Source organism: Carcharodon carcharias, chromosome 2, assembly GCF_017639515.1.
Source record: "Carcharodon carcharias isolate sCarCar2 chromosome 2, sCarCar2.pri, whole genome shotgun sequence".
In the NCBI taxonomy this organism is placed as follows: domain Eukaryota; kingdom Metazoa; phylum Chordata; class Chondrichthyes; order Lamniformes; family Lamnidae; genus Carcharodon; species Carcharodon carcharias.
Genome location: NC_054468.1, coordinates 206,627,026 through 206,652,506, shown reverse-complemented (window position 1 = coordinate 206,652,506; position 25,481 = coordinate 206,627,026). Strand labels below are relative to the sequence as shown.

At 44.1% G+C, this 25,481-nt stretch overlaps 1 protein-coding gene across 1 annotated transcript in view; it reads left to right on the top strand.

Moving 5' to 3' along the window:
- The first annotated feature begins 2,932 nt into the window (after positions 1 to 2,932).
- kcnk12 (potassium channel, subfamily K, member 12) overlaps positions 2,933 to 25,481 on the top strand; it is an 83,675-nt gene continuing 61,126 nt past the window's right edge. Inside the window, exon 1 of the mRNA XM_041207441.1 lies at positions 2,933 to 3,269. Coding sequence (XP_041063375.1) covers positions 2,933 to 3,269 — 337 coding nt within the window. The remainder of the gene's footprint in view (positions 3,270 to 25,481) is intronic.

The window sequence follows — 25,481 nt, the reverse complement described above, 5'->3', positions numbered from 1 at the left end:
CGCGCCAGATCCAGGAGTCGCTCTGATGTGGATCCGCTCCGGTTGGGTATCGGATGGAGCCTAACTCCACCACGGGGCTGTCAAGCCTGGCGTTAAACACCCCTGACATCCCTTAATCACCCCCCCGCCGCCCCACCAACCTCCCCCCCCCCACCCCGAGACTGTTGAAGCGCAGGCAGTAAATGCTGAGCCACGGCCGCTCGAACCCTGGAAACATTTAGGTGTTGAACTGCTGGTGTTCTGCTTAACCAGTGGGTGGGGGGGGGGGGGCTCGATGAATATAAGTAACCCTGGGGAGCCCCCACACTGCAGAGTTAAATACAGCAATGGGTGCAATTCAGACCTTAACTACCCAGCAAAATGAAGCAATTGCCTGGCAAATGACAACATCAACCCTTGAGAGGGAAATCTCGCCGATTGGAACATTTACAGAAACTATGTCAGGGAGATTTCTGTTTTCACAGGGCTGGGCATTCCTTTTTGAAATTTGTTTTGAAGTATGAATTGGAAATAACCACGTGCCTCGCTACAACTGTAGGCAGCGTGGAGACCCCCCCCCCCCCACCCCCCGGAGGGTTTTCTTGTGAAATGATTGCAGGGAGAGGCCGGCTAAAGCGGCCAGAACAATGTCAACTGGCAAACTCCTTGCGCCGGGAGTGTTGACCTGATCCTCTGTTGGCCCGTTTGGAAGGCGATAATATTCCAGGTAGGTCGGTCTGGGATTGGAGTGTGCCCTGTGCCAACCTGCTCTTCGCTGCTGTCGGGAGAGTCAATGAACAAGAAGTGATTTTCCTCCCCATTGAAAATGGGGGGTGGGGGGGAGGGGAGAAATAAATCGCGGTAAAAATGATGAACCGTATGACATGAATTTGATCTCGTTGCAAAACTATCTTGTTACCCAGTGCCGGCTATCCCAGTATAAAGCGATTCCCTTTTTACCCGGAGAATCCTTGGTAAGAGTGGCTCTTGGGATCCAGGATCCCAAAGCAGGTTAAATAACCTTTCACCCGCTCTGCGATTTGCGCCCCTTTGATCTTTCTGGGTTTTTTTTAATGGTTTTAATGTCAACCTAACGTTGAACTGTCAGTCTCAGAACACGGCCCGCTTAGATCGCAATGTCCACTGTCTTTCTGTGTGTTTTTTTAAAAAAAATATTTCGTTTGTGATTTGTCGGCTTAGTCCCAGATAACTGAGCCCCGATGTTACAGCCCCAGCAGCTCCTTCTTGGTGTGTGAAATCCGGCCGACAGTTCACAATCTTTCATCAACACATCTCCCGGGCAACGCTGCTCAGTGGAACCGCTTTCCTCCCCCGGGTTAATGTTTAATGGGGCCATTTAGGATTATCTCACACCTCGTAGTTTGATAATAGAGGGGGTGGGGAGCAACACGTGTGATTTACTTTTGTTTCTGGTTATATATATATAGCAAGTGGGGAGAGGGGGGCCCTGGAAACGCCATATTTTTCATGATCTCACAAAAATAACATTGAAAAGTATCTGTAGCTAATAGAGAAAGTGAGCCCAGTTTAGCTGTGGCTTTCATACCCTATGTTATACTCAGCCTGGCCGGGGGAATGCTCACTCGATGTGAACTTGTACCTCGGACAGCTCGGTACCGCCTGAGGAACTTCATTTATAAACAGGAGGGGGTGGCGGGGCAGATGAGAGTTTCCTGCAGGCTCATAAGAAAAGCCGCTCGACACAAGAAATGAAAGTTCCTGCCTTTGACGACCCCGTGGTAAACCCGGGCTGGAGAAAGCGGCTCCCAGAGAGATGCCCAGACGCTGCTGGGAGAGCCGGGTGGCGAGTAGCTGGGCAAGTTCGGACATTGGCAGCATGAAGCTCTCGCCCTCGACAGCGTGGGCACTTTATTCACTTCTGGAGTTGGGACTGGGGGTGGTGTATGGGGGGGGGGTGGGGGGGTGGGGGGGCAAGTGTTGTAAAAGGCCAGAGGTGGGAGTGGGGGCGGGGAAACAAAATTGCTGAGCCGCAGCCCTGTCCATGGTGCTGAAATGGATGTTGGGGCTGGTTGTGCAGAGGAGGGATCCGCCTCTCAGTTTCCTTCACCTCTCGCTGTCTCTCTCTCTCTCTCTCTGTTTCAGGCTGGCCACATCTCCAAAGGAGACTCTCACATAGGAATGGACTTGACATGTTCTCGGAGAAGGGCAGCAGGCAGTGCCATCCACTCTCTGCCAATGTGTGCCGGGTACCGCCTCTCCGTGCCACCCCACAGCCTTCAGGCCAGCCTGATTTGGACACTGGAGGTATGACAGCTCGTTAACAACTGGTTGCAAACTGGGGTTCGAGGCTTGCTAAAGCTGATCGAGTTATTGGCTGACTATTGGGGGGGGGGGGGGCGGAGGATAAGATTAAAAATCGATCTGACTGACAGCATTGGAGGGACCAAAGATGTTGCCTTTCGGAGCTCAGATGGCAATGCTGCAGACCGACTGGGCTTTGTGAGCGCGAATGTTGGAGACTAAACCATCACAGGGGGGAGGGGAGGGGGGGGGGGGGGTGACTGCACCTCCCAGCTCGGGGTTTTGGGAAGAGATGTCGGAGGGGAAAACGTGTAGAGCCGCAGTTGATATTCCTCCCATTCCCAGAGTGCTGATGACTTCAGACTGAACGTCTTGTTCCAATATCGGGGGTGGGGGCGCAGGAGCTTCGGGGTCAAGTCGGCTGGGAATTCGGGTCCTGCTGAAAGGTTGGGAGTGGGGGTGGTGGGGGGGGGAAGGAAACAGGGTAATATTTGCCCGCCGAAGTTTGTAAACACCACCCCCCCCCCCCCCACAACCACCCCCCCCTCCCTCCTCTCTCCCCCCCACCCCCCCCCCCCCCCCCCCCACTGAAAGTTTGGTTGATGAGTGCTCGGGCGCTGGGTGCCCCTGGCAGAGGGTATCTGCTGGCGCTGCTGCTGATCGGCGGATGATGGGCAGTGCCAGCGCCCGGGGCTGCGCTCTCCTGCATCTCAACGAGGACAACGGGCGCTTCGTGCTGCTGGCCCTCCTCATCGTGGCTTACCTGCTGTGCGGCGCCGCCGTCTTCTCGGCCATCGAGCGGCCCACCGAGCTGGAGGCTCGGGCCAGGTGGAACCGGACCGTGCGCAACTTCGCCGACAAGTTCGACATCGCCGCCGGCGAGCTGAGCGCCTTCCTGCGGGACTACGAGGCAGCCATCGCCGCCGGCATCCACGCCGACACCCTGAGACCCAGGTGGGACTTCACCGGAGCTTTCTACTTCGTGGGAACTGTGGTGTCCACTATCGGTAAGGAGCTCCCTCAGCAGCCCGGGAGAGGCTGAGCGGGAGGCTAGGAGGTGAGGGGAGTGAGTGTTGGAGGAGGGTTGTCAGCCTTATCTGACTGGGTCACCTGAGTCTGTGGCTGCCAGTCCAGCCTCAACCGTCGATGAATGCGAAAGGATGTGCGAATGAAAGTGTCAGAATATCAGTGGGAGAGTTTCAATAAGCGGGTGTTTTACCTGGGAATGTGCACTTATCCAAGAGCATCTCTTAATGCGTGGATGCATGACCGAGTGCAAGTCCCCATATGGAGTCTGAGTGTGTGAATCTGTGGAGGCTCAGTCAATGAGTGTGTTCCAGACAGAGGTCGATACATTTCCATATACTAATGGCATCAAGGGATAGTGCGGGGAAAATTGAAGTAGACGATCAGCCATGAGCTAGCTGAATGGGGGAGCAGGCTCGAGGGGCTGAATGGCCTACTCCTACTCCTATTTTCCTATCAGTGTTAATCTCTGAGCGTAAAGTTCAGTGTGCATTTGGATGACCTGCGGTGAGTTGGCGTATTTGTAACATGCAAACATCTGAGGTTAGAGAAAGAATAAATTTATGCGTGGTTTGTGCATGTGAGTTTAGTGTGTACCTGTACAGCAAATATTTGTTGTGTGAGTTGATTTGAATCTGCTTGTGCTTTTGGCAATAGCAATTAGTGTGTGAATGGGTCTAAGCGTGAGAAAGAAGTCTTTGAGTGTATGCAGATATGGCAATGGCAAAGCTCACTGTTGATTGCACTGTTTTGGACTGCTCTATCAAATATGATGAATTGTATGAAATGAAAAAAAAAGGTTTTTAAAAAAAGATTTAGCTGTGAAGTATTATATTTGCCGTTGGATCGTGGAGATTTTGCTGTCGTTTGTTTTGTCAAAGTGTAATTATAGCAAAAAGTGTGAGACAGAAGAACTTCACTGTTAAAATCACACCGGACATTTCCAAGATAAATGTTTGAACTGAGGGTAAAGCCGTCATCCGCTCACGCACTGACAATTGTCGACTATGTTCATGTGTATGAGAGAAAAGCAAGGATGCGAGAGAATGTGAGGTCAAAAGTGCCTCTAAGAAAATGTGAGCGGGATTTTCCACTCAGACTGAAACAGTTTCCTGGTACAACTCACGTAGAATGTGGCGGAATTTTTTTCACCAGCCAAACTACAATGAGATGCAAATTATGGAAATACATCATATTTTATTTCTCCTATTAATTACACTAGCAGGTCAGATTTACCATCATTTAACATCTTAGCGCCTCTCCCAGGAAGGATTTTTTGTACAGTGAATTAAATTGAAGTACGGATGCTGCGATTCTATGGGTGAAAGAGCAAAACATTTTACATTAGCAGCAACCCACAACAAATAATGACCAGTTAATCTGTTTTTGGTGAGATTGGTTGAGGGATGAAAGTTAAGCAGGACACTGAGTAAATTCCATGGGCTAGATAGTTTTATTGGAATGTTAAGGATTGTTTATTCAAAAATGCAGACCCGTTCCTCCCATGGTGCACTCAATTTGTGTTGGTGCAAAAGTGTGTCCATGATTCCTTGATATTACTAACTTATGTTCAGTTTCTAATGCACAGAATTTCAAGATTTTCCAGGAATTTTACTGGAGCTTTGGCATTAATGTCTGTGACGTCACCAATTTTCTATCAAAACCACAAGTCAGTGCCCTTTTTCTGATTTGTTCTTGGGATTTGACAAATCTGCATTATTGCCCTTTTCTGATTGTCCTGCAAAAGTGCTTGCTGCTGAACCTTCTCCTTGAACCAGTACAGCTCGAGTGCTGATGGTGTAGGGGATTTGAGAATCTTGACCTTTGCTTCTGATTTGATTATATCCAAACGGCCTTGGTCTTTGTAGTTGTGTTTCAACCTCAGGGAAATTTGTGCCACGAGTGTAGATACCAGGTGCCATCATGCATTCCTTTCCGTCTTTGTAAATTTAACACTTTGAATATTAACACCAGGCAGTTTAGTGACCATTATCTCTATGTAGTTCAGCATTGTAAGAATTTGATGATTTATATGGCACTTTAACATTATAGTGATCCACAGTGTCATTTTTGGCAGGCAAGAAAGGCCCATATTTGATTTCTTCTGCTAAGTTAACTGATCTCAGGCACGTTAGTGCTAGGGACCATCACAATTGGCATTGGTGTACCTAGGTTAACAAAGGGAAAAAAATCATGTGGGATTTACACTTCCAAACACTATCCAGTGACTCCTCTTGGAAAGTGTACCATATACCACTGAGTATGTGACCTCAACCGAGTGTGAGAGATTGATGAGCTGAGAGGAAATATCTTTCTAAAAATCTAATATTGCCATGTAACTGCAAGTACTGTTTGACTGTAAGAACTATTTAAATTCTAAGTCTCATCCAGGGGCCTAAGCAGGAAGATAGAAGCTATCCACTGGCAGCAGCTGAAATAGTTAAATAAGGACTAGCTTGAACTGGTCATGCTGTACCTGAGCTCAGCTAATCCTTTTGTTTAGAACATGTAAATTCAGACATTCTCAGTGCAACTAACACTGAGTGTGCAACATTAATTGAGTGTGAGAGTTTGGTGTGATGAGGGAGTTTGGTGAGGAGGGAGGTTCTCCTTTGTTTTTTCTAACTCTTTCCCCCTGTAGGAACTGGTTCTTGTTCTGCTACAGAGAAAGAAGCTACTGTTTGGTGAGTATCTGGTAAGTAGTCAGGGTCTATTCTATTCTTAAGTTTTAAAATAGTACAGGAATTTCTGATATGATTAATAAATACATAAAAGAAAATAATAATTGGATAAAATAATTAAGTAATTAATCAAAGCACATAAGTATGGCAGGACAGGTGATTTGTCATGGCTGCAGCATATGGGAGCTCCTGGATACTAGTGTTATCCAGAGCTAGCACATCTGCAGTAAGTGTCTGTGGCTTGAGGAGCTTTGGCTCAGAGTCATTGAGCTGGAGGCTGAGCTGCAGACACTGCGACACATCATGGAGGGGGAAAGTTACCTGGATGTTTTGTATCAAGAGGTGGTTGCACCGGTTAGAATAGGATCTTCTGATTTGGAAGATGGTCAGGGACTCTTGTAGGTGTGACTGTAGCTGAGGCAGGTAAGGGGACCCAGAGGTAAGGAGCATGAACCTCTGCAAATGTCCAATGGGTTTGAGGTTCTTTCGGCTTGTTTGGATGAGAGTGGGGGCTGCGGGGTGGATGAGCTGACTGAACATGGCACTGTGGTTTAGGAAGCCATTCAAGTGGGAGAGCACAAAGGAATGTAGTGGTAGTAGGGGACAGTATAGCAAGGGGGATTGACATTGTTCTCTGTAGCAAGGAGCAAGAGTCCAGATAGCTATGTTGCCTAACTGGTGTCAGGATTCGGAATATTCACTCAGGCCTGGAGAGGAATTTGCAATTGGAGCAGGGGGATCCAGTGGTCGTGGTCCATGTAGGTACCAATGACATAGGCAGGATGAGGAAGGAGGCTCTGTATAGTCAGTATGAGCTGCTAGGCACCAAATTAAGAAGCAGACCCTCAAAGGTAATAATTTCTGGATTATTACCTGAGACATGTGCAAACTGGCATTGGACCAGTAAGATTAGAGAAAAGAATGCGTGACTCAAAGGCTGGTGTGGAAGAAGTGGGTTTCGGTTCATGGAGCACTGGCACCAGTATTGGGGAAAGTGGGATCTGCACTGCTGGGACAGTCTACACCTGAACCGTGCTGGGGCTGGTGTCCTCGCAAACTGCATAACTAGGGAAGTAGAGAGGGTTCTAAACTGAATAATGGGGGCAGGGATCAAATTTGGGAAGATGCGGTAAACCAAAGAACGGAGACAAAGCAAGAGAGAAAGGTACTAATATGGGAAATAATAAACAGACTGAACAGGAAGGGACAGAGAGTATAAATCTAAGAGTAAATCAGCAGATAAGGCTAGATGCTACAAAAACCTAGGAAGGACAGGAAGTTAGGAAAAGGTGGAGGAATGGCTCTGTTAATTAATGATGGTTTTAGCACATTAGAGAGGGATGACCTAAGTTCAGGAAACCAGGATGTAGAAGCAGTTTGGGTTGAGATGAGAAATGATAAAGACAAGGAGTCACTTGTGGGAGTGGTGTACAGGCCCCCTAATTTAACCACATGGTAGGACAGAGTATAAAAGAAGAGATAATGGCAACTTATCAGAAAGGTACAGCGATAATCATGGGGGATTTTAATCTACATGTAGACTGGAAAAATCAGATGGGCAAAGGTAGCGTAGGTGAGGAATTCATAGAAACTTTTCGGGATAGTTTTTTAGAACAGCACATTCTGGATCCAGGCAGGCTATACAAGACCTGGTATTGCACAATTAGATACGATTAATTGGTAACCTCATAGTGAAGGCACCTCTAGATAACAGCAATCATTATGTGACTGAATTTTACATTCATTTTGGGGGAGAAATGAGTGGGTCCAAGACTAGTATTTTAAACTTAAATAAGGGCAATTATGAGAGCATGAAAACCAAGCTAGCTAAAGTGAACTGACAAATGAGGTTAAGAGATGGGTCAACAGAGGCTCAGTGGCAGACATTTAAAGGGATATTTCAGAATACACAGAATAGATGCATTCCAATGAGAAAGAAAAATTCTAAGGGAAGGTTAAAGACAGAATCAAACATAAACAAAAAGCATATAATTGCACAAAGATAGGTGGCAAGTCAGAAGATTGGAAAGAATATAAAGAACAGCAAAGAGTGACAAAAAGATTAATAAGGAGGGAAAAATTCTGGTACAAGAGAAAGCTAGCTAGTAATATAAAATTGGATAGTAAGAGTTTCTATAGATATTTAAATAAGAGTTAACAAAGTGAACATTGGTCCTATAGAAAGTGCATCTAGCGAATTGAAAATGGAAAGTAGGGAGATGGCGGATGAATTAAACAGGTATTTTGCATCGGTCTTCAATGCAGAGGACGCAAGTAACATCCCTGAAATAGTTGTAAAGCAGGAAATGGAAGGAAGAGAGGAACTTGGAAAATTACAATCACCAGGGAAATGGTATTGAACAAAATGTTGGGGCTGCGGGCTGACAAATGTCCAAATCTAGATGCACTTCACCCTAAGGTCTTGAAAGAAGTGGTTAGTGAGATAGTTGATGCATTGGTTTTAATTTTCCAAAACTCTTTAGATTCGGGGATGGTTACATTAGATTGGAAAATAGCAAATGGGACTCCTTTATTCAAAAAGGAAGGGGGACAGAAAGCAGGAAACTACAGGCCAGTTAGCCTAGTCATAGGGAAAATGTTAAAAACTATGATTAAGGACGTTATAACAGGGCACTTAAAAAAAATCAAGGCAATCAGGTAGAATCAACATGGTTTTGTGAAAGGGAAATCATGTTTAATCAATTTAATGGAGTTCTTTGAATGAGTCACATGTGCTGTGGATAAAGGGGACTGGTGGATGTACTGTACTGAGATTTCCAGAAGGCATTTGTGCCACATCAAAGGTTATCATGGAAAATAAAAGCTCATTGTGTAGGGGATAACATATTATAAGACCATAAGACATAGGAGAAGAAATTAGGCCATTCGGCCCATTGAGTCTGCTCCACCTTTCAATCATGGCTGATAAGTTTTTCAACTCCAATCTACCGCCTTCTTCCTGTAACCTTTGATCCCCTTACCAATCAAGAACCTATCTATCTCGGTCTTAAATACACTCAATGACCTGGCCTCCACAGCCTTCTGTCGCAATGAATTCCATAGATTCACCACTCTGGCTAAAGAAACTTCTCCTCATCTGTGTTCTAAAAGGTCTTCCCTTTACTCTGAGGCTGTGCCCTCGGGTCCTAGTCTCTCCTGCTAATGGAAACATCTTCCCCATGTCCACTCTATCCAGGCCTTTCAGTATTCTGTAAATTTCAATCAGATCCCCCCTCACCCTTCTAAACTCCATCGAGTATAGACCCAGAGTCCTCAAATGTTCCTCATATGTTAAGCCTTTCATTCCTGGGATCGTTCTTGTGAACCTCCTGTGGACCCTCTCCAGGGCCAGAACATCCTTCCTGAGATACGGGGCCCAAAATTGCTCACAATATTCTAAATGTGGTCTGACTAGAGCCTTTTAAAGCCTCAGCAGCACATCCCTGCTGTTATATTCTAGTCCTCTCAAAATAAATGCCAACATTGCATTTGCCTTCCTAACTACCGACTCAACCTGCAAGTTAACCTTAAGAGAATCCTGGACTAGGACTCCCAAATCCCTTTGCATTCCAGATTTCTGAATTCTCTCGCCATTTAGAAAATAGTCTATGCCTCTATTCTTCCTACCAAAATGCATGACCTTACACTTCCCCATGTTGTATTCCATCTGCCACTTCTTTGCCATTCTCCTAACCTGTCCAAATCCTTCTGCAGCCTCCCTGCCTCCTCAATACTACCTGTCCCTCCACCTATCTTTGTATCATCTGCAAACTTAGCCAGGATGCCCTCAGTTTCTTCATCTAGATCATTAATGTATAAATTGAAAAGTTGTGGTCCCAACACTGACCCCTGCGGAACTCCACTAGTCACCGGCTGCCATCCTGAGAAGGACCCCTTTATCCCCACTCTCTGCCTCCTGCCAGACAGCCAATCTTCTATCCATGCTAGTACCTTGCCTCTAACACCATGGGCTCTTATCTTACTGAACAGCCTCCTGTGCGGCACCTTGGATAGAAGATTGGCTAGCTAACAGGAAGCAGAGAGTTGGCATATATGGGTCTTTTTCTGGTTGGCAGGGTGCGACAAGTGGTGTGCCACAGGGATCAGTGCTGGAGCCTCAACTTTTTACAATTTATACAAATGACTTGGATGAAGGGCCCAAAGATATGGTTGCTAAATTTGATGATGACACAAAGATAGGTAGGAAAATAAATTGTGAAAAGAACATAAGGAAACTACAAAGGGACATAAATAGGTTAAGTGAATGGGCAAAAATCTGGCAAATGGAGTATAATGTTGGCAAACAGAAAAGAAACTTATTATCTAAATGGGGAGTGATGCAGAGCTCTGAGTTTCAGGGGTATCTGGGTGTCCTTGTGCATGAATCACAAAAGGTTAGTATGTAGGTATAGCAAGTAATTAGGAAAGCTAATAGAATGTTAATGCTTTTTGTGAGGGGAATTGATTACAAAATTAGGGAGGTTATGCTTCAGTTCTACAGGGCACTGGTGAGGCCACATTTAGAGTACTGTGTATAGTACTGGTCTCCTTATTTAAGGGAAGATGTAAATGCATTAGAAGCAGTTCAGAGAAGGCTTACAAGATTAATACCAGGAATGGGTGGGTTGTCTTATGAGGAAAGGTTGGACAGGTTAGGCTTGTATCCACTGGAGTTTAGAAAAGTAAGAGGCAATTTGATCGAAAACTGAGGGATTTTGACGGTGGATGTGGAGAGGATATTGCATCTTGTGGGAGAATCTAGAACTAGGAGTCACTGTTTAAAAATAAGGGGTCGCTCATTTAAGACAGAGACGAGGAGAAATTTTTTCTCTCAGAGGGTTGTAAGTCTTTGGAACTCTCTTCCTCGAAAGGCGGTGGAAGCAGAGTCTTTGAATATTTTTAAGGTAGGGCTAGATAGATTCTTGATTAACAAGGGGGTGAAAGGTTATCGGGGTAGGCAAGAATGTGGGGTTGAGGTTGCATCAGATCACAGAATTTTTATTGGCGCAGGAGGAGGCCATTTGGCCCATTGTATCTGCACCGGCTCTCCAAATAAGCATTATGACTTAGTGCCATTCTCCTGCCTTTTCCCCATAACCTCGCACATTGTTTCTATTGAAAAAATCATCTAATGCCCTCCTGATTGAGCCTGCCTCCACTACACTTCCAGGCAGGGCATTCCAGACTCGAACCACTCGCTGCAATTAATATATATTGCAGCTTCATAAAATGTATGTAAGTTTGCTTTGATAAAAGAAAGATAACAACCTAAACGTACAAAACATCATATGTGTGAATCACAACTATTCATACAATAGTTACAAAAAGAAGATTGTCAAAAATCAGTGTTTTAAAAATCTTACCGAAGGATATAAAATTACCTTCCAAATATAGAGCATGATGAAGATCTCCAATAATTGCTACTGAGGTGAACAGAGATACTGACCCAGAGCTGGACAGTCCAGTCCAGCTGGAAATTGAGGTCCACTTCAGATGGAAGAGTGTTCAGCCATGATCTTATTGAATGGCAGAACTGGCTCAAGGGGCCGAATGGCCTACTCCTGCCCCTAATTCGTATGTTCATATATGTGCACCATTTCAGGGTATGCATGACAAACAGTTACTTGGATAAAAGCAAAAAACTGCGGATGCTGGAAATCCAGGCTGGCCAGTCACCCACAACAAGTTGCCAGCTTTAGGTGAGAAGGATAAATATTGAAGGGAAAAATTAGTCAGGTATTTCTGGGATCACAGCAGCACAACATCTGTGTAACTGTTTGGGAATAGTTATATCATTGATAAAGAGCATGTATGAATTTCAGAACTGAAGAAGAGTCATATGGACTCAAAACGTTAACCCTGTCTTTCTGTCCACAGATGCTGTCAGACCTGCTGAGTTTTTCCAGCAATTTTTGTTTTTGTTTCAGGTTTCTAGCATCCACAGTATTTTGCTTTTATCTTGCATGAGTTTCAGTCTGGGGCCTCTTTCTTTTGCGTGGTCAGGAACAGAGGGAAGCATTTTGCAGGGATTATCTCTTTTCACTTTCAGGAATGAAGCCAGAGTCACAGAATCACACAGTGAAGAAGAGGCCCTTCAGCCCATCGAGGCTGCACCGACACATGAGAAACACCTGACCTACCTACCTAATCCCATTTACCAGCACTTGGCCTATAGCCTTGAATGTTATGACGTGCCAAGTGCTCATCCAGGTACTTTTTAAAGGATGTGAGGCAACCCACCTCCACCACCTGCCCAGGCAGTGCATTCCAGACCGTCACCACCCTCTGGGTAAATAAGTTTTTCCTCACATCCCCCCTAAACCTCCTGCCCCTCACCTTGAACTTATGTCCCCTCGTGACTGACCCTTCAACTAAGAGGAACAGCTGCTCCCTATCCACCCTGTCCATGCCCCTCATAATCTTGTACACCCCGATCAGGTCGCCCCTCAGTCTTCTCTGCTCCAATGAAAACAACCCAAGTCTATCCAACCTCCCTTCATAACTTAAATGTTTCAACCCAGGCAACAACCTGGTGAATCTCCTCTGCACTCCCTTCAGTATGTGGTGACATCTGTACACAGTACTCCAGCTGTGGCCTCAACAAGGTTCTATACAACTTCAACATGATCTCTCTGTTTTTGTAATCTATGCCTCAATTGATAAAGACAAGTGTCCCATATGCCTTTTTCACCACCCCACTAACATGCCCCTCCGCCTTCAGAGATCTATGGACACACATGCCAAGGTCTCTATGTTCCTCAGAACTTCCTAGTGCCATGCCGTTCATTGAATACTTCCTTGTCAAATTACTTCTTCCAATGTGTATCACCTTACACTTTTCAGGGCTAAATTCCATCTGCCACTTATCTGCCCATTTGACCCCCTTGTCTATATCTTCCTATAGCCCAAGACACTCAACCTCATTGTTAACCACCCAGCCAATCTTTGTGTCATACGCAAACTTATTAATCCTCCCCCCCACATAGTCATCTATGTCGTTTATATAAATGCTGAATAAAGGGGACCCAGCACAGATCCCTGTGGTACGCCTTTTTAAAAATTTTAAATGATCTTTCCCATAGAGTGCAGTGGTACAACACATTGGAATATTAATGACTGGTGCCATGGGGATAGGGATGAGGTTTTGATTCCTTGCTGTTTTTTAGCCACGTTGCTGGTAGGAGTTGCCATGGAAATATTTTCTTAATCTCTGGCTTACTGGTATGACATTATATGAGCTGCTCACAGAGGTGAAAAATGACCACTCAACTTTGTTCTCACATATATTTATTGCAAGAGTCCTATATATAGAAAATAATGATTTGATTATTGAGGAACTGTCGCTACGGCATCTCAATAGCATCCTGGACAAAGCAGCCTGCTTAATCAGCAATCCATCCACCATCTTAAACATTCAGTCCCTCCACCACCAGCTCACAATGGCAGCAGTGAGTACCACATACAGGGTGCATTGCAGCAACTTATCAAGGTTCCTCCGAAGGCACCTTTCAAATACCTGACCTCCACCACCCAGAGAGACAAAGGAGCAGATACATGGGAACACCACCATCTGTTAATACCCATCCAAGCTGCACACCATCCTGGCTTGGAACTAAACAATCCCTGCTGCCACAGGATGTCAGGTTCCTACTACAGCTTTAAAGGGGACAATCTTTTCAAGGCTAGAGAGAAGTATCTGAATTTTGCTGGATCAACACAAAGCACCACCAGGGGCATGATCTTCCCGTAATTGACTGGGTGGGACTTGTAATTTTTAAAGGAATGTACCACATAAACAATCCTGGATGCCTGATGTATAAAGGTATTCCTTACGTTCAGTGTTGGCCGAATCTGATTACTTGGTCATGCCAATACAACAAAGCAGCAGGGCAGAAGTATGGTGAGGTAAGTAGCTGCAGCAGTGTACCAGGCTACATTGTGTCTCAATGGGGTGGGTTTAATTGGTTCTTTCTTGCCCTTTTCATTTGTATAGATAATTTACATGTTTGTATCCAGATTTATTTTGTGGTTACTGTTTTGTGCATTGGTTCCTAACTACAAAATAGCTAACATTACATGAGGAATTTACTTCAGTTTCAGCAGGAATAATATTTATAATATAAATTATTTATAATAATTTTTTTTATAAAATAATAAAATATTTGAATCTGATAACTTACTTTTCTACAATAAGGAACACTATTTTCCTGTCATATTTGTAGAGCCATACTGACTGTATCATGTTCACTTAGGGGTTAATAATTTACATACACAGAATGTGCAAAGCATGCTGTAAAATTAATACAGAAAAATCATAAAGCAATGCTTTAAAATATAGATAGCGCTATCCCTAAGAAAACTGAAATAAATTAAACCCATTGCCATCACAAGTAAAATCACAACTATTTAAATATCAAATTAAAAATGACAAAGTTAGGAGCAAGAATTTATGTTGACAGGAACGTTTTCTCCCAGTGAACTGTGCCAGTGAAGGCTGCTCAAACAGATATAATGGTCCACAGCTTGTTGGAGCGGGGCATTTTGCAGCATGCAGTATTGAACATTTCGCTGCCCCCTTCAGTTTGAAACGTAGGCTGATAATGGGCCATCAGGGAACTTAGCTTATGGTGTGACCAAAAGCATAACTCCTTAACCAATGAGATTTAAGAATTGAGAAAGAAACAGGGAAAGAACAGCGGAAGATGATGAATTACAGTCAAACCAAATAGAGAAGGAGAAATGGGGGGAAAGAAAGGTTAAGTGAAGAGAGAAAAAGAGACAGAAACAAGAAGCAAGGAAAGATTTAAAAAATTGAAATTTAACAATTTTTAAACCTCTGAGTATAATTTATAATGAGAATAATACAGGAATGGGACACAACAGGAGAGGGCTTTAATTTAAATCGAGGCGGGGAGGGTTCTGGAGAGGGGATACGTAGGCTTGCAAAGCAAAAGGATATGGCAGCATTGCAGCGCAACATTTAGGTAATGATACCCAGAGGGCAAAATTTTCACCTCAGCGGGCGGGTGTGCGCCCGACTCGCTTGAGCGTAAAAAGACCTGTGTTGAACCCCGGCGAGCATCCCGATGTGCATGATATTTCGGTCGGTGGGTGCACTGCCAACTCCAGCGTGCACCCGCTGACAATTAGAAGGCCTATTAAGGTCATTAACCAGGTTATTAAAATAAATTTTTCGCTGTCCGTCCAACCTTAAGGTCGGTGGGCAGGCGAAAAGGCCAAGCGGCCTTTGCACTTTTTTAGGGAGCCTCATCCACAGGTGGGATGAGGTTTCCTAAAGCAAATAAAAATAAAATTAAAATTTTAAAATTTAATTAATAATGTGTCCCTGCTCATGTGACAGATTTACACGAGGGGGCATGTTGCATAACGTTTTTCATCTCTTTTTTTAAAAAGCTCTTCACCTCCCTGAGACAGCTCTGTGCCTCAGGGAGATTATCAAGCACGCACCCACATACATGTGCAAAGTTCCCGCTTGCCACGAGCAAGAATTCATAGGGCAGGATTTTTACCTCGTGGGGTGGGCAGGCCCTGGAGCGGCAGCGAAACTGGCCACTGCCAGCGATCTGTCCCCAACCGCGATTTCACGCTGGCTGGCCAATTAACGGCCCGCCAGCATGAAACACGCACTGGCAGCCTCAGCATTGCCAGGGTGAGGGCGGGAGGATCACAAGCGCTGAAGTGTGCATATGCCGGGGCAGGGGGAGGGGGGACTGTGCGCAGTGAAAGCTTCCTGAAGTCACAGAGCTGCCCCAGGGAGCTTAAGATATTAAACTTTAAAAATAAAGAATTGAAAAATCAGGAAAACATGTACTCTCCTGTGACTCTGTCACATGAGCAGGTACATGTTAAAAATTATTTTTTAAAGTTATTATTTTTTTAAATTACTGGTCGAAACCTCATCCCACACGTGGATGAGGTTTTGCAAAAAATGCAAAGGCCACTTGGCCCATTCGCCTGCCTGCTAACCGAACGGTTGCGTGGGGTGTGAAAAATTCAATTTAATTAATTGATTAAGGGTTTTAATAGGCCTCTTAATTGTCGCCAGATGCACTGCTGTCTCTCGCGCACGCCTGCCAAGTGAAATATCACTAGAGTGTGCGCTGACATCAGGATGCTTGCCTGACATCATCGTACCTTATTTTACTCTAGTTCGGGTCAGTCATGTGCCCGAGGGAAAAAGTCTGCCCGTAGTGTGTACTCGGGACAGTTTCCTGGAACAATATGTTGTGGATCCAACCAGGAATCAGGATATTTTGAAAATGGTAATGTGTAATGAGGTAGGTTTAGTAAATGATTTCAGAGTAAAAGATCCCCTAGGAAACAGTGACCATAACATGGTAGAATTTAGCATTCAGTTTGACAGTGAGAAACTTGGGCCAGAAGCAACTGTGCTAAATTTAAATTAAAGGTAGTTAAAATGGAATGAGGGCAGAGTTCGCTGGAGTGGACAGGGAAAGGAGTTTAGCAGAAAAGACGGTTGATGAATAATGACAGATATTTAAGAAAGTTGCTCATGACTCACAGTGAGGAATGTGTCCCAGTGAGGAAGAAGGATTCTAGGAAGGGGGGTAAACCAACCATGGTTAACCAAGGAAGTTAAGGATAGTATCAAATTGAAAGAAAAAACATACAATCAGGGTGAACTAACAATTAAATAAAAGCAGACAGTAAGGGCTTCTTTAAAAATGTAAAACAGAAGAGAGAGTGAACATAGGCCCTTAGAGAATGAGGCTGGGGAAATAATAATGGGGAACCAGGAAATGTCAGAGGAGTTGAATAAATGCATTGCATCAGTCTTCATGGTAGAAGATACTAATAGCATATCAAAAATACTAAATAATCAAGGGGCAAAAGGGGGGAGGAAATAAATACAATAACTATCACTAGAGAAAAAGTACTCGGAAAACTAATGGGGCTAAAGGCCGATAAGGCTCCTGGATTTGATGGGTTGCACGCTAGGATATTAAAGGAAGTATTTACAGAGATGGTGGATGTGCTGGTAGTAAACTTCCAAGAATCCTTAGATTCTGGAAAAGCCTCAGAGGACTGGAAAACTGGACAGATTTTTAATCAATAAGGGAATCAAGGGTTATGGGAAAAAGGCAGGAAAGTGGAATTGAGCATTATCAGATCAGCTATGATCCCATTGAATGACAGAGCAGACTCAATGGGCCAAATGGCCTACTTCTTCTCCTATGTCTTATGGTCTTACGGTCTAACAGTTTCAATGTTTCCCTTTCAAGCCTGGAGAGGCCCTTGGTACTGTATTGCACGAACAATTATCACATTATCACCTTGTTACGCTTTTAAGTACCAGCTCTAACTTTCCACACTGAGGTTATAGGACAATTAATATGCAAATTCAGCAAATTCTTAAATTTATTTGAAGTTGAGGGTAACCTGCCATTCATTTGAGGTAAATTGCAGGGCGGTGTAAATCACCTGAACTTGCTAGCCGACTTGCACATTAATAGCAGCATGCATCGCGACTCACTCTTATCTGTCTGGCAAGATTTAAACCGATATAACTGGGCTCAAGAAACGATTAGACACCATTCTGGAGAAAGGATTGAGGGTTACGATGAGAGGGCATAATTGGATAGGCCAAAATGAAGGATTTACAATGCTGAGCATAATTCATGTGACATTTGTCTTTAAAAGTGATTCAGATAAAGAGACTGTCTTTAGGATATGTGCCCTTAAATAGTGAAAACATTGCACCAGATTTTTTGTTTACATTTGGTTGTCTATAACACCAAAAGCTACATTGCTGTTCAGGTTTTATACTGTCACACAGGAGACATACTTCATTATATAATTCCAATTCAAGCTCAGGATGCAAACAATTTTTTGTAGCGTTGGTTTCCAATTTTGACCATTTATTTGCCAAATGCACAAAAGATATTTTTCCTTTGAATGAATATTGGTGCCATGGAAGGGTTTCAGAAAGGAATGGCAGGGATGATTTTGGATGTTGGACTTGATCCCAAGAGGTAAGAAGAATTAGAAAAGGTCTTTAAAATACTGAGAGGAATGGATGATATGAATGTTGAACTTAAACAAGCAATCACAGAACTAGAAGCCAAGTGCAGGATTGACAAACTTGAGGCATGGTTAGAAATGAGAAGAAATGTTATATCCCTGCAGAAGCTGTTTACTTGTAGATCAGATCCTCACTAATCGACATGGGGCAGGGTTTTTGGGTCATTGGGCGGGCGTGACAGGCGTGCCCGGGAGCGACCGGCAAGCGGTCGTGATCAGCCCCCTGACCGCGATTTCACACTGGTTGGCCAATTAATGGGCAGCCAGTGCGAAAGTCCCACCGAGAAGCTCAGCATTGCTGGGGTGAGGGCGGGAGGAGCGCGAGGGCGGGGGAGCGCGCACAGAAAGCTCCCTGAAGGCAGGGAGCTGCATCAGGGAGCTGAAGTTTATGAAAATGTGCAAAACATAATCCCACATAGGACTCGCTGACATGAACCTAAAAGTTACAAAAATTAAGTGAAAAAATTTTAATTTTTTAAAATTAATGTTAGAAAACTCATCCTGCATGTGAAATGAGGTTTCCCAAAAAAAATCCAAAGACCGTCTGGCTGATTGGCCCACGCAGCATCCGTAAGGCTGGATGGGTAGTGAAAAATAGGTTTAAATTAATCGATTAAGGACCTTGATAGGCCTCGTAATTGTCGGCGGGTGCGCTGCTGACTCTTGCGTGCACCTGCTGACCGAAATATTGCGCGAGTGCGCAATGACGTCGGGATGCTCACCCGATGTCATCACGCACTATTTTTTGCCTGATCAGGTCAGACGGGCTCCCACCCATGGGACATAAAATTCTGCCCATGTTGTCAATTAACCTCTTTATAAAGGAATTGGATAGTTATCTGATTAGGAACTAGTTTCAAAGTTGTAGGGATGAACAAAGATGGAGACAGCAGCAAAACAGCTCCCATTTATATGACAGACTTTACATAAAAAAAAATGCCAAGGCACTTCATGGTGACATAATCAAAAAAACTGACATTGAGCCAAAGGAATGCTTTGTTGGTGTCCTTTGTTGGTGGGACATGCACCCATCTAGTTATTGCCAGAGAATCACCTGGAATGGCGTCGCATGACCTCTAGAATTGCCTAAGCCTCCTTAGCTCACTTCTACTTCTTGGTGATGTCATCAGAAAACGCAACATTAAGTTGCAAATATATACTGATGATGCCCAGTTCTATTGCATTGCCACCTCATTCAACTCCTCCACAGTCCCTGTGTTGTCAGGCTATATAGTAGATGAACCAAATTTTCCTTTAGTTAAGTATTGGGAAGACTGAAGCCATTGTCTTTGGTTTCTACAACTCTATTCCCTAACCACCAGTTCCATTCTCCTCCCTGGCCACTGTCTTAACCTGAAGCAGACTGTTCTCAGCTTGCTATCCTATGTGACCCTGGACTGAATGTTCAACCCCAGAAAGACCATTTATTTCCACCCTGTGTAATATCCCCTTTTTCTGCTAGTGCCTCAGTCCATCTGCTACCAAAACCCCTTCCGATGCCTTTTGTTAGCACCTCACTCAGGTATTCCAAACCACTCCTAGCTGGCCTCTCACTTTCTACCTTCCATAAACTTAAGCTCATCCAAAACTCTGTTGCTGCGTTATAACTTGCAACAAGCCCCAATCACCTATTATAACTGGACTTGCTGACCTATGTTGACTCCCAGTCCAGAGATACCTTGATTTGAACATCCTATCTCATTGACAAAGCTTTTGGTCATCTGCTCTATGTTTGCTCTGTTATTGCCATTATTGTCTGTTTGTCTACATGTGAAGCATCTTAGGGCATTTTACAACATTAAAGCACTTTATAAAGACAAGGTGTTGTTGTTGATGCTGTAATAGGAATATTATATGTGAAAGGAAGAACTCACAATCAAATTAAACTTTTGGACTGAAACCCTGGAGCATTCACTAAGCAAATTTGGTGGAAAAAAGATCAGTTTTGTCTTGAAAGTTTTGTTATAGAAACATTTTGTTATAGAAACTAGGAGCAGGAGTAGGCCATTCGGCCCTACGAGCCTGCTGCGCCATTCATTACGATCATGGCTGATCATCCAACTCAATAGCCTGCTTTTTATCTGTGGTTTGTTTAATACCCAAATACTGATGGATATTATTATGAAAGGGTTGGATTCTTTTAGAATAGACAACTACTGGATCTAGACAACTTCCATCTGTGACACTTAAAAAGGATAGTAACAGAAATGAATGAAGCTTTAATTAATTTGTTTGTAAGTTTGCAAGCTCAATAACAATTCTAGAAGCTAATGGTGACTGCTACAGCTCCACTATTTAACATAAAGAATGGCGTTCTTGGTACCAATAGTCCAGAAACATGCAAAAGCGGTAGAGGAATTAATCTATCAAAGTGGATTGGACTGATGATCTGTCCCTGTTCCTAACGGTTTTGACATGATTCTTTTCTGTTGTTCACCTCCCAGTAAATTAGATAAACTGGGCTGAGTGTATAACAGTGCATATTCTATCTAGTTATTGGGAGGAGCAGGGTTAATGAGCCAAGTGTTTTTTTTTTAAATTCCATAAGAAAATATTAAGAAATTCAGAGATGAGAGAAGACCATCTGGCCCATTAAAGCTTGCCTCACTTGGCAGAATGTTCCAAACATTTGTCACCCTTTGATAAAAAATCTTTTAAACTTATTCGAAACTTAATTTCCTTTGATGTCCTTTGGTTCTACTTTCTTGGTGTAGTTGCAATCAATAATGGTCAACAATAAATGCATCATCACATGAATGGTGGTACTTTCAGGCTGAGCTGCAAACCATTGGCATCAAGGGCAGAATTCTGTGAATTTAAACCAGTTTATGTAAAAAAAACTTTTATATATTGACCATTGCTCCTTCATAAAATTAGGTATTTATCTAAAGGTAAAATATTTATTGCAGTAACAGGAAACATAAAATCTGCATAAAGTTCGAGGAGCAATAGGGAGTGATAGATTTAATTCTCATAAACATTTACTAGGTCAGAGAATGCATCAACACAAGTGGCTCCTGAAGCAGAATCAAACGTGACATAAAAAGAGAATTTGAAGAAGAAAAAATATATCTACTGCAATGGGGAATGAGCAGGGTAATGGGATTAATGTAGATAATTCTAATGTGGAGAAAGCATAAGCATGATGGGGTAAACAGCCTCCTTCTGGCATGGTTTTTTTTTATGCTGGATGTGTCAATTTTATGCCTTGGTGAGTGCAGCTCCAACAACACTCATGAAGCTTGACACTATCCAGGACAAAGCAGCCTGCTTGATTGGCACCCCATCCACCAACTTCAACGTTCACTCCAATGCACAGTGGCAGCAGTGTGTACCATCTACATGATGCACAGCAGCAACTCACCAAGGCTCCTTTGACAATACCTTCTAAGCCTGCAAACTCTACCACCTAGAAGGACAGGAGCAGCAGATGCATGGGAACATCACAACTTACAAGTTCCCCTCTAAGCCACACCATCCTGACTTGGAACTATATCACTGTTCTGTCCCTGTCACTGGGTCAAAATCCTGGAACTCCCTTCCTAACAACTCTGTGGGTGTACCTAGACCACACGGACTGCAGCAATTCAAGAAGGCAGTTCACCACCACCTTCTAAAGGGCGATTAGGGATGGACAATAAATAAAGTGCTGGCTGAGCCAGCAATACCCACCTCCCATTAAAAATAATTTAAAAAATGCTTCTTAAAAAAATGAGAAATCATTAATAAAAACAGAAAGTGCTGAAAAGCTCAGCAGGTCTGGCAGCATCTGGAAAGAGAAACAGAGTTAACATTTTGAGTCCAATATGACTTCTTCAGAACTCTGGAATTATTGAGAATTGTTCAGAACCAGAAATTGTTAAGCTCCATCTGAGAGATTAGAATCTGCTTACGTTTGAAAATAAACAACAATATATAGGCAGTGAGTGATTTCAGCATTTTCTCCTACTAATGATGCCTTGTCTGTATCAAGAGATAATGGTTTTTATCTCCAATGATTCTATATGTGGACTGTCATAAGGTTTGGTGCCTTCAGTAAAAAAAATGCCTGAGACAGACTGACCTCGAAGGACATTTTGATTTGTTTGAAAATGCAATAATAAAGACACAGTCTGTCTAAGATTACCCAGCAGCAATTCCATGTTGCCCTATACTTTGAGGTGATGCTTAATTCCATGCTTATGTGTAGCTATAATGTCTATGCATGGTACTAATCTGGAAAGAGGTCGCCAAGTGGAACAGGGAAGTATTGCAAACTAAGACATGTCTAAGCAGCATACTTTCAGGTTCCAAATTTCAGTGTGCTGAAGATTCAATTCTGCAGATGACAATTCAGCTGATCCACTAGTTGCATCAACATTTTAAGTTGCTACTAGTTGATCTCCCATGCAACTTCAGATCTAGAAATGGAGCTAAAGGATGGGGTATATTCAACGTAATTCAGTCACCATTTGACCTTCATGTACTGTGTATTTATTTTTATGTAATACTTTGATATTATATCCTTACTTATGTTTAAATAGCAAAGTGTGTGGCTATTGCTAAGAGAAGTGGATTTGATGAGAGCTTTGGAGTTCCACTATAATAGGCTGAGGAGATGGGAAATGTCAACTGCAAAGCTATGGCATCACTAAGGGCAGGAGGGTGTAATTATAATGGGAACATAGGAATCAATAATGGAATGTGTATAGACGTGAGATTTGAATACATTGCTTTTTGATTATGCATGATACTGCATACACGTGTAGTCTTCAGCTGAAGTGCGTTATCAAGTCATTTTTTTAAAATTCATTCATGGAATGTAGCCTTCGCTGGCTGGGCCAGCATTTATTGTCCATCGCATTTATTGCCCATTGCCCTTGAGAAGGTGGTGTTGAGCTGCCTCCTTGAACCGCTGCAGTCCATGTGGTGTAGGTAAACCCACAGAGCTGTTAGGAAGGGAGTTCCAGGATTTTGACCCAGCGACAGTGAAGGAACAGCAATATATTTCCAAGTCAGAATGGTGAGTGACTTGGAGGGGAACTTCTAGGTGGTGGTGCTCCCACCTATCTGCCACCCTTGTCCTTCTAGATGGTAGTGGTCATGGGTTCGGAAGGTGCTGTCTAAGGAACCTTTGTGAATTCCTGCAGTGCATCTTGTAGATGGTACACACTGCTGCTACTATGCATCAGTGGTGGAGGAAGTGAATGTTTGTGGACCTGATGCCAATTAAGCGGCTGCTTTATCCTAGACGGTGTCAAGCTTCTTGAGTATTGTAAGAGCTGCACTCATCCAGGCATGTGGGGAGTATTCCATCAGGCTCCTGACTTGTGCCTTGCAGATGGTAAACAGGCTTTGGGGAGTCAGGAGGTGCGTTACTCATCACACGATTCCTAGCCTCTGACCTGCTCTTGTAGCCACAGTATTTATATGGCTAGTCCAGTTCAGTGTCTGGTCAATGGTAACCCCCCCCCAGGATGTTGATAATGGGGGAATTCAGTGATGGTAATATCATTGAACATCAAAGGGCAATGGTTGGATTCTCTCTTGTTGAAGATGGTCATTGCCTGACACTTGTCGGCCCAAACCTGGATATTGTCCAAGTCTTGCTGCATTTGGACATGGACTGCTTCAGTATCTGAGGAGTCGTGAACAATGTTGAACATTGTGCAATCATCAGTGAACATCCCCACTTCTGACCTTATGATGGAAGGAAGGTCATTGATGAAGCAGCTGAAAATGGTTGGGCCGAGGACACTACCCTGAGGAACTCTTGCAGTGATGCCCTGGAGCTGAGATGACTGACCTCCAACAACCACAACCATCTTCCTTTGTGCTGGGTATGACTCCAACCAGCGGAGAGTTTTCCCCCTGACTCCCATTGACTCCAGTGTTGCTAGGTCTCCTTGATCAAATACTGCCTTGATGTCAAGGACCGTCACTCTCACCTCACCTCGGTAGTTCAGCTCTTTTGTCAATGTTTGAACCAAGGCTGTAATGAGATCAGGAGCTGAGTGGCCCTGTCAGAACCCAAACTGGACATCAGTGAGCAAGTTATTGCTAAGCAAGCACCTTTTGATAGCACTGTTGATGGCCCCTTCCATTACTTTACTGGTAATCGAGAGTAGACTGATGGGGTGGTAATTGGATTTATCCTGCTTTTTGTGTACAGGACATACCTGGGCAATTTTCCCATAGCCGGGTAGATGCCAGTGTTGCAGCTGTACTGTAACAGCTTGGCTAAGGGTGCGGCAAGTTCTGGAACACAAGTCTTTGCTGCTATTGTTGGAATATTGTCAGGGCCCATAGCTTTTGCAGTATCCAGTGCCTTCAGCCGTTTCTTGATATCACATGGAGTGAATCGAATTGGTTGAAAGCTGGCATCCGTGATGCTGGGGGCCTCCAGAGGAGGCCGAGATGGATCATCCACTTGGCACCTCCGGCTGAAGATTGTAGCAAATCCCTTATCCTTTGTGCTGGGTTCCTCCATCATTGAGGATGGGGATACTTATGGAGCTTCCTCCTCCAGTGAATTGTTTAATTGTCCACCACTATTCATGACTGGATGCGGCAGGACTGCAGAGCTTAAATCTGATCCATTGGTTGTGGGATCGCTTAGCTCTGTCTGTCACTTGCTGCTTATGCTGTTTGGCACGCAAGTAGTCCTGTTTTATAGCTTCATCAGGTTGACGCCTCATTTTTAGGTATGCCTGGTGCTGCTCCTGACATGCCCTCCTGCACTCTTCATTAAACCAGGTTTGATCCCCTGGCTGGATGGTAATGGTAGAGTGGTGGATATGCTGGGCCATGAGGTTACAGATTGTGGTTGAGTACAATTCTGCTGCTGCTGATGGCCCACAGCACCTCATGGATGCCCAGTCTTGAGTTGCTAAACCTGTTCAAAGTCTATCCCATTTAGCATGGTGGCAGTGCCTTCGTCTCCACAAGGGCTGTGCAGTTGTCACTCCTACCAATACTGTCATGGACAGATGCATCTGCGGCAGGCAGGTTGGTGAGGATAAGTATGTTTTTCCCTCTTGCTTCACCGCCTGCTGCAGACTGAGTCTAGCAGCTATGTCCTTTAGGACTCGGCCAGCTTGGTCAGTAGTGGTGCCACTCTTGGTGAAGGTCATTGAAGTCTCCCACCCAGAGTACATTCTGTGCCCTTGCCACCCTCTGTGCTTCCTCTAAGTGGTGTTCAACATGGAGGAGCACTGATTCATCAGCTGAGGGAAGGCGGTGCATGGTAATCAGCAGGAGGTTTCCTTGCCCATGTTTGGCCTCCCATGAGACTTCATGGGGTCCGGAGTCGATGTTGAGGACTCCCACTTGACTGTATACCACTGTGCCGCCAACTCTGTCCTGCCTGTGGGACAGGACATACCCAGAGATGCTGATGGTGTTGGTAGTGTCTGGGACATGATCTGTAAGATATGATTCCGTGAGGATGACTATGTCAGGCTGTTGCTT